The following is a 10,268-nucleotide window of genomic DNA, read 5'->3' on the forward strand; positions in this document are numbered from 1 at the left end:
CAGAAATGATATCCGCTGGAAATTATCGTGTGGCCGTAACTCTGCTCAGCCTCGCCGTGTTGTGGCTCGGGTTGCTCGTGAGGTGAAGGGACGCAGCGACGCTTCGATTCCTTCTAATGAAATAAAACGCTAACATTTCAGTAATTCCGATAACGCTAACAGACCGTCGTTGTGTTGTAGCGTTGCCACAACGCAGGCTGTGTGTTGCTCACTGATGAGAGAAATGCTGAGATCATGTGGAGTTTCATTCCTTTTTCAGCGGGACTTAGATTTGAGGTCGGTTGTCACGGAGAAATAAGAGTGTGAATAACAGAAACATGAAATAGCAGCAGCAATAAATTACAAAAGCACGAAATAACAATTTCATGAAATAGCAGCCGCCCAAAACAGCAGCCGCAACAAATAGACGCAGCAACAAATAGCAACTGCTACAACAAATAGCAGTAGGAACAATTAGCAACATCAACAAATAGCATCAGCATCAAATAGCAGCAAGAACAAATAGCAACATGCAACAAATAGCAACCGCAACAAATAGCGGGAGCAACAAATAGTAGCAGCAACAAATATCAGCAGCAACAAATATCAGCAGCAACAAATAGCAGCAGCAAAGAGCAGCAAACAAAGAAGCAGCAGCAAATAGCAGCAGCAACAAATAGCAGCAGCAACAAATATCAGCAGCAACAAATAGCAGCAGCAACAAATAGCAGCAGCAACAAATAGCAGCAGCAACAAATAGCAGCAGCAACATATAGCAGCAGCAACAAATAGCAGCTGCAACAAATATCAGCAGCAACAAATAGCAGCAACAACAAATAGCAGCAGCAACTAATAGCAGCAGCAACAAACAGCAGCAACAAATAGCAGCAGCAACAAATAGCAGCAGCAGCACTAAGCATCGTGCGCGGTCGTGCTGCGTTCACTCAATATTTTGATCGAAGTTTATGTGCGCGCTGGCGCCGTGTTAGGCACGCCGCGCTCCATGCGTTCCTTACAAACGCTCAACTTTATTTGCGTTGTTTATGTCCTGCTGACAATTCCAAACACTTTAATAAATGCATTTTGATTTTATTTTATTGTTGGATCGTTCAATTAAGATGACACGACTGAATTCCTGACGTTACGAAATTCAGAACTTTAATTTCCGGCAGCAAAGCAATAGCGACGAAAAATTTTGCTGATCATGAAGTTAGAAATTTTCTTATGTAATTTTATGTTATGATGATATTTAAGCGAAGAGGAGAAATTGAAAAGAAGTGAAGTGAGAGTCTACAGCACCTGCAGCATTGCATACTCGTGAAGAAAATAGGAACGAATTTGATAAAAATTCATAAATTAATCCATGATCTTAACAATTACCATTAATTCAATGCAAAAAATTCGTTATTTTAGTGAACAACCAAATGTTTACTGTTATATTTGTTCAGAAATTTTTTCGGTAAAGATGGAAAATGAAGGAAATCGCAATCACCTTCAGACGTAACTGACTTTGGCTCGCCTGATCTCCCCAAGACGAGTTGACTGAGGCTCGCCTGATCACCCCAAGACGAGTTAACTGAGGCTCGCCTGATCACCCCAAGACGAGTTATCTGAGGCTCGCCTGATCGCCCCAAGACGAGTTGACTGAGGCTCGCCCTGTCTCTTATACACATCTAGATGTGTATAAGAGACAGGACTGAGACTCGCCTGATCACCCCAAGACGAGTTGACTGTGACTCGTCTGATCACCCCAAGACGAGTTGACTGAGGCTCGCCTGATCACCCAAACTTCTCGCCTGCATCTCAGTCTTAGAGAAGGGACAGGCGATGAGGTGGTCACGGCAGGCCATATCTTTGGCTGAGCCATAAATATAAAAGTTTTCATGCATTAAAATTCGTCAGTTTAAGAATATTTAAAATAATATATATTATTCAATAAATTTGAATTCGTTATAATGGTTTGTCTTGGTTATATGTGATAGTTTTGGGATAAGTAAATTGAACTACAGTTTTTATGTCTTCCACGGGTGTAAAAACTATCAACAGAATTTTGATTGTTTTCCGTAGCAAAATATCATAAAAAAATAAACAAATTCTTCTTCCTATAGGAATATCACTGGGATCAGGTACAGAAGCAGTATTATCAAAATATTCGATAGCAAATATATATTTATAAATTATATATCCTTGTTTATTCTAGAAAAATGAATTGTATTATGCTATGCCCACATGCCATATTAATGATGTGTGATGCATCAGAAACATCACACATCACACACAATATACAGGTAATGTGTGTGGCTGTGATACAAAGCTTTATTGCATCACTGATATCAGGAGCCTGATAGCGGCGCGTATATACAGTGCTGTATAAAACCTGTGTTACAGCGCACACAGCACCGTACACAGCCTGTGTTACAGCGCACACAGCACTGTACACAGCCTGTGTTACAGCGCACACAGCACTGTACACAGCCTGTGTTACAGCACACACAGCCTGCGTTACAGAGCACACAGCACCGTACACAGCCTGTGTTACAGAGCACACAGCGCTCTACACAGCCTGTGTTACAGAGCACACAGCGCTCTACACAGCCTGTGTTACAGAGCACGCAGCACTGTACACCTGTCTCTTATACACATCTAGATGTGTATAAGAGACAGACGCAGCACTGTACACAGCCTGTGTTACAGAGCACACAGCGCTCTACACAGCCTGTGTTACAGAGCACGCAGCACTGTACACAGCCTGTGTTACAGAGCACACAGCGCTCTACACAGCCTGTGTTACAGAGCACGTAGCACTGTACACAGCCTGTGTTACAGAGCACACAGCGCTCTACACAGCCTGTGTTACAGCGCACACAGCACCGTACACAGCCTGTGTTACAGAGCACACAGCGCTCTACACAGCCTGTGTTACAGCGCACACAGCACCGTACACAGCCTGTGTTACAGCGCACACAACGATGTAAATAATATGAGTTTGAAAATTACTTCCCAAAGACAACACTTCTAAAGAGGCCAGTTTTTCCGATGTTACACATGTCCAATACATTTCTTATTTTATTTTTTTAATATTAAAAAAATTATTTTTAAATTTTTTATATTATTTCTTTACATCTGTAAAATTATTTATTCTGTCAATTGATTCATGCATTGTCCCCGATTTTACGCAAGTATGCAAAATTTCAGTTCGATTGGACAGGTAGAAGTGTGTTAAATATCGATTATAAGATTTGTAGCAGACAAATAACAGGAGTTGAAGTTAAAGAGAAGTACATAGTGGAAAGCATGAGCCATTACATAACATATTAGGGAACATAGCAATGAACAAAATATAACTCAGTACTCACTGCAGTGAGTAACAGAGAGCGCATTTTCTCGTCGACGAAAACGTGAAGTCACGGACAGACAGATGGACGGACAGACGGACAGACGGACTGACGGACAGACGGACAGATGGACAGACAGACGGACGGACAGACGGACAGACAGACGGAAGGTCAGACGGACAGACAAACGGACGGACATGACGAGCACAATAGCGGCATTTTCCCATAATTGGGAAAATGCGCAGCACAAACATGCACGTTACAAGAAACCATGTTCCACACAAGTTGTGTTCATGCTGTTCAACGCGAACATGAACAGCGTGAACAGCGTGAACAGCATGAACAGAACGACAGGAATATAAATGTAAAAACATATGAGCAAACGCGCGGCATAAACAAACAACATTAAACTCGTGACTAACTTATCAGCACCAACGAGGCTACGAACACACGCAACACTCACACGAACACACGCAACACTCACACGAACACACGCAACACTCACACGAACACACGCAACACTCACACGAACACACGCAACACTCACGCGAACACACGCAACACTCACACGAACACACGCAACACTATTAATTCCAGACTGAATGTTTTTCTGGGCCTCGCTAATTTAAATACGCGAGTCCCTCTTTCAAGCCACAGCGGGATTTTCAATACCATAATACAATGAAGGATAAAGTACTTATAATCATGCTGGAAATTTTTCTCTAATATGCAGCTATAAATAACGAAGGAAGTAAGCACGGGTAGCGTAATATTTGGTGCAATCGGAGAAGCATTTAGCAAATATAAGTATAAAATATTCAAATTATTGTGTTGCTAAGCCCTTGTTAGTATTTACCTATACAAACCCTCTTCATGTGATAGGAATGCTGTTGATAAAGTGAAACTGTTGAGTAATTATTCATATGAAATTAAAAAGTCAACGGGAATTGTGCGTAAGCTATCAAAGTACACTTAACTCTACGGGTTTATTACACCCGCCTTTAGCGTGCAAAAATAGCATAAATATTCAGTGAAATAAAATTTTACATCGCCGTTGCTTGCGATTTAGCTTCATTTTGCTTATTTGCGGCGAAAACAATGTTTTGTTGTTACAGAAAATATACGTAACAATGCACCTTGGTGTCCATTGCATCACACTCTTCCCGAATATTAGGGCAACATGGGGCAGCGCGCCCCTCCCTTTTTTTAAACTAAATTTTTGATGAAATTTTAATTGATACGAGGTGGTTCTATGTTTTGTTTAAAGGTACAACTAATGAGGAATGTATGATGTGAATTAGACGCCTATAGAGTTATTCAATTTTTAATGAAACACAATTTTATAAAAAGTGTCAAAATGGGCCCATAGCCTCACCCCTGGGGCAATGGGCCCATGGGCTTGGGGCAAGGCCCTTGGACCTTTTACCACAATTGCATATTCTTTAATTTAAAAATGATAAAACAACACAATACAGGTAAAAATAAGAAAAATGTAATAAAAAATATGACATTCATTCATTTATTAACAACTCAAAAAATAATATTCTTAGCTTGAAAAAAATATACTTTTGGCCTAAAAAATCTATCACTGACGTGAAAAAAAAATATTTCATTGAAATAAAAATGTATATCCTTGACTTGAAAAATATATCCTTGCGATAAAAAAATCGTCCTTGACATGAAAAAATGTTTCCTTGACTAGAAAAATATATTTACTTGATCAGAGAAAAACTTCGTTCCAGTTTCGTCCATAATCCAGATATTATGTGCAGAAATGTCGTACCTTATCGTGATTTCAGCCAACACCATAAGAACTCATCAACTTTTGACTCATTGCGGTGTTGACCGAAATCAACTTTTGGCAAGGCAAGAGTCAATAACTCGATAAGGGGTCATAAATACGCATAACTAGAAACTTAACTTGCTGCCTTGAGGCGGCAAATCAAAAAATCATGCAATATGAAGTGTAATTCATCATTCAAAAAGCTAGTCATAGTTTTAAAAACATTGAGACAAATCTAATGATGTATAACACAAGACTTCACCATGGGCGCTTTGCCCCGTGACACGCGTGGGCCCGTTGCCCCCACTATAGGTATCATTTCAATTTATATCGTGTCAATATTTTATTTTAAAAGCTAAAAGTCAAAACTTGATCTCAAAATTATCCCTATAAATATTACTTTCAAAATATTATTCACAGTAATTTCGAAAGCTTCATATACAGTAAGCTAAAACAGTTTTATTTAGCAGCAAGAAAATTTTTATCTGGGCTAAAACAGTTATTCACAAATAACTTAATAACGCAAACAATTAGCAAAACGTAAATCCGTACACTTCATCCCAGTGAAACTGTCGACCGGCGGTAGAGAACACGGACCAATATCTGCCATACTTAGCGAGAAACCCGCTATGGGCCCGTGACCCGCAGTGGGCTCGCTGCCCCATGTTACCCTATGTGTGATGTGTGATCTATCACATGTAACTCGTATTGCATCACTACAAATCACAAAAGGGTTTGAACAATCTTTATTTAGACAAGCCTTTTTTACTTGTTAATCTTTCACTTTTATGTGAATTGGAAGTAAGAAACGCCACGCCTCTCATTGCCTGCGATGGTCTTCAACAACAATATGGGATTTGTTAAGACACGCATTCCTGTATGACCTTGTTAAGAATACGCACCGTAGTACATCCTTGGGCAGTATAAGTAACAATATCAGACATGAAACAGGAACAAATTATCAGAGTACCATACGCATACCACGTGAGAAAAAAATCGATTTCAAGAAAGTCCCTTCCTGCAGGATTCGAATTCCGGTCTCCCACACGCGAAGCAAAGACTCTACCGTTGAGCCCGGAGAGGACTTGGCACTTGAGTCATTTTAAAATATTTAATTGAAGTATTGCAAGCATTAATTTCATCAAATGACAGAGGTTAGTGCTACCACCGTGAAGATTAGATGGTTCCATCAAAAATTTTATTTAAACATGCTGCTTTATCCGAGTAAACAGCCACTGAAAAAAAAATTCGTTCATCCATAAAGAACGATGGTTTAGCTCAGAGTAAAGGCTACGGAAAAATTATTAATAAGCCTCGAAGTTGCATAACGTGAACATTACACAAAATTTTACAGCGGTTTGATTCGAAATATTTTAAACCAAGAATTTTCCTGCGCGAAATAAGGAATTGATATTATTCGAGGTTTTTGAAATGTCAGGCGCTAATTTCCTGCAACACTTCGAGCCACTATTTTTCTCTAGCCTGATCTTTAGTCTTTTGTGTAGGAAAGTTACCGGGACCACTCCAGTAGAAATTTAGACGGAAAATCGAAATAATTATCTGACTGTATGGGTAAATTTCCTCTAAATAATTAAATTTCACTATCGAAGTCAGCGATAGAAACCCGAAATTTTAATCATCCCTCTACGTAAACAGGATACTTTTTTGACAAGCAAATTACCGGAAAGCACATATATCAAGTAAGACATGGTAAAGATTATAAGGAGCTCAACGCCGACGCGCGTCAACCCAACAGATATGAACGTGAACGTGGGATGTGCTTACTTGACTTGCTCGCTGCGCTTTAGAGATGCCGAGCCGCTGTCGACTACGCCAACGTGGCTTCAGAGTTGAGATAAATGGGGCAACTAGAAAATATTGTAAATGTTATAGAACACACTTAATCTATCCATAGAATTTTTACTTGATACAATAATTAATCTCAATTGATCGCAATATTTCCAAAACAGCCAGTTGGCGCATACCCAAAATTCGCAATAAATTTACTCAATTTCTCATGTGAACATAAAAAATTGGATTCGCTGTCATCTTTTGAAAAACTATATTTTTTGCTACAAATTTTAGATTGTTCCTCGGTCAATTTATATAAAGAGTAGTCAGATAAATAATTGGCTTCACTTTGGCTTGAAAATTTTGTGAACACCTTGCTTTTGTCTGTTAGTTTTACCTGTACCTACTGTATTCGCGCTAAAATTTTCTTAACAAAACTTCATCTTGAAGCCAAGCACACAGAACGAAGTCATGGTTTCGTCTCGATCTCGAATGACCCGCAACCCAATAACACCTATACATATGTTGAATAAATTACAGTGACAAATACCTTCGTGCACTGTGTAGTTTGGGTAAATGGTTATCGGTGGCTTACAAGAGATTCGTCAGCAGTGTGCCATCGATGATTCAGACCCTATAAATCATCGATGATTCATCGATGACTCCCACCTATACACGCCATGCACCCTCTCGATTTATTGCGTGTTTTATTGCCGATTTTCGGCAGATCTGGTCACCCACCGTTATGCCACCTATTATTTACTATCGCCACCTACCTTCATCGATGCGCAACCATTAACTTTTATTTGGGTAGTGCCGACTGTCTGCTCGTGGTAATATTATTCTGCCCATTAACAAACTAATAGCACACACAAAACATATATAGAGAGGTGGATAAAAAATTACACGTTTATTTCAACTTTATTACGTAGTATTGAGACGAAATTGATATCATCGCAACAACATGTCCTTCTGACTTGTTCTCGTAACAAATTACAATTAAAAAAATAAATGAAAATCAATAAAATAAATAAAGTTATGCTAGGGAAAAGGCTGCACTCGACATTTGAAGTCCAGCCGTTATGCATTTAGGAGTTCGACGTAGATCCAGGTGTACAGTCTGCGCGGCTGTACGTCCAGCACACGGTACTTCGCCGAGTTGAGTCCATCTGAAGCGAAGCGGCTCGTGCCCGAGCGCAGCATTTCAAACCTGATATGCAGCATCAATTTAATTACAGAATATTTTAAAATAGAAACGAAATTATGTAAATAGTAGTTTCTGGAAGTCAAGGTACGATTTTGCTTCGAGTTCCGTACCTGGTCACTAAGCTGAAGCATAATGCTGGGCGCATCGACTGGAACCAGAGCAAGAGGAACTAGAGAACTTGAGACTTGAACACAGACGATGCGTTGGGATGTCACTGATTCGCAATGAGAGTTTAAACAATCGAATATAATAGTTCCTTATCACTGTGGTGATGATTTTCAATAGTTTTATTGACGTCCTAATTTTTTTAATTTTGTGATCGAATATAGAGCCTAAGACATCAACGTGACCTCAAAATGTCACAGTTTCCAATCTAAACTCAGACTCCTAAGCGAATAACCGACCACTGCTATGATTCCTCGACATTTCTTCACTGTTATTGCACGTACAAGTCCGCTCTTTACCGACATCCCGATATTTTCATGAAGCTATTTATTTACTATTGGTATAGTTAGAAAATTATTTGAAAATTCATGAATAAAAACTATCGCAGTAGAAACTTTGAACATAGCTGTTTCATTTCTTACCATTTATAGATTTCATATACTCAAGCGTGTTGTGCGAGTAATAATGTTTTCGTAAAAATTTTCTAAATCGATCGAAACACCAGGCATTTCACAAACAGCTTCAGCCGCACCGCCAATGATAATAATAAGTGATGGCCAGTGGTGGGACAGAACATGGATTTGCTCCTAATACTGCTGGCCTTTCATGGGTCACCTGATAAGCGCCCCTTGTCTCAAAGTCAGCGGAGTTACAGGGATTCCCTTTTAGAGAACGCGTGCTTGAGAACAGCAACTGACCGATGCAAGAAGAGCGGGTTTGACGGCACTTTCCTGAACGAATCAAAATGAATTGATTTTAATTAAAATTAAGGCAAACATGTTGGAGCAAACCTGTGTGGATTGGGTTTCTCCTTGTCGTGCCTGATCATAGTGTAGCGCGAGATGTTGGCGGGGTTGAGGGAGATGGACAGCCCGTGGTATTTAATGCGGTTGGCCAAATCATCATCTTCCCCGCCCCAGCCCCAGAACTTGTTGCTGAAGCCGTTCACTCGCTTGAAGTGTCACACTGAGATTGCGCCCACGCCGCCGAAGATATTTTCGTATGGCAGCCTAGAGTAAAATGGAGTTTGTAAATACCTCGTTTGGAAATCTCAGACTGTTTCCGGGTCATCTTAAACTGTTCACGTCGTGACTGCTAGCTAAGTGATAAATCCAGTCGTGTTGTAGCTGGATGGTATCGATCGCGACCAACTTGTAGGGTCAGTATCAGATAATATTTATTCAATATAGTTCACTGTTGGATGGCGAGACTTGCTTTTTGTGTTAGTATTAGTAATATTATTTGCAGTAGTCCATTGCTGGATGGAGAGACTCGCTTGTAGTTCATGGTGAAGATTGTGTAACTCACAAGTAGTTCATGCTGTATATTGCGAGACTCGCTTGTAGTTCATGGTGTAGATTGTGTGAATCATCTGTATTTCATGCTGTATATTGTGGTACTTACTTGTAATTCAGGGTATCCACGGCGACGCTCAGATGCAGAGGTTGCTCACGACAGACGTACAAGTTGCGGTCGTCTTCAGGCAGCAGGTCGATGTCGTGGAAGATGAAGCAGTCCTTGGGGTACAGCTTCACGCTCTCCAGCGCCCCAATGTTCTTAATCATGCCACGGTTGAACGTTTCATTTCCTTAAATGTACATTTCATATTAATGTGCCATCTTAAGTCTCGAGAGTATAATGTAGCGATACGTATATAAGAAGAGATGGTCCATAAGGATCAAAATGATTTGAAGTGAATTGCTGTAGATTGAGAAGAAAATGTGCATTTAAATGTTCAGTCCCAGGTATAAATAGGTTCGTGCTACATGTAAACTACAGGTTTATGCTACATGTAAACTACAGGTTCGTGCTACATGTAAACTACAGGTTTATGCTACATGTAAACTACAGGTTCGTGCTACATGTAAACTACAGGTTTATGCTACATGTAAACTACAGGTTCGTGCTACATGTAAACTACAGGTTCGTGCTACATGTAAACTACAGGTTCGTGCTACATGTAAACTACAGGTTCGTGCTACATGTAAACTACAGGTTCGTGCTACAT

At 39.9% G+C, this 10,268-nt stretch overlaps 1 protein-coding gene across 1 annotated transcript in view; it reads right to left on the reverse strand.

Annotated features, from left to right (window-relative positions):
• Positions 1 to 7,968: 7,968 nt before the first annotated feature.
• LOC108675725 (beta-1,4-N-acetylgalactosaminyltransferase bre-4-like) overlaps positions 7,969 to 10,268 on the reverse strand; it is a 3,523-nt gene continuing 1,223 nt past the window's right edge. Inside the window, 3 exon segments of the mRNA XM_018163749.1 lie at positions 7,969 to 8,098; positions 9,052 to 9,270; positions 9,665 to 9,848. Of these exon segments, the coding sequence (XP_018019238.1) occupies positions 7,969 to 8,098; positions 9,052 to 9,270; positions 9,665 to 9,848 (533 nt within the window).

This window comes from Hyalella azteca, unplaced genomic scaffold (genome assembly GCF_000764305.2).
Source record: "Hyalella azteca isolate HAZT.00-mixed unplaced genomic scaffold, Hazt_2.0.2 contig8077, whole genome shotgun sequence".
In the NCBI taxonomy this organism is placed as follows: domain Eukaryota; kingdom Metazoa; phylum Arthropoda; class Malacostraca; order Amphipoda; family Hyalellidae; genus Hyalella; species Hyalella azteca.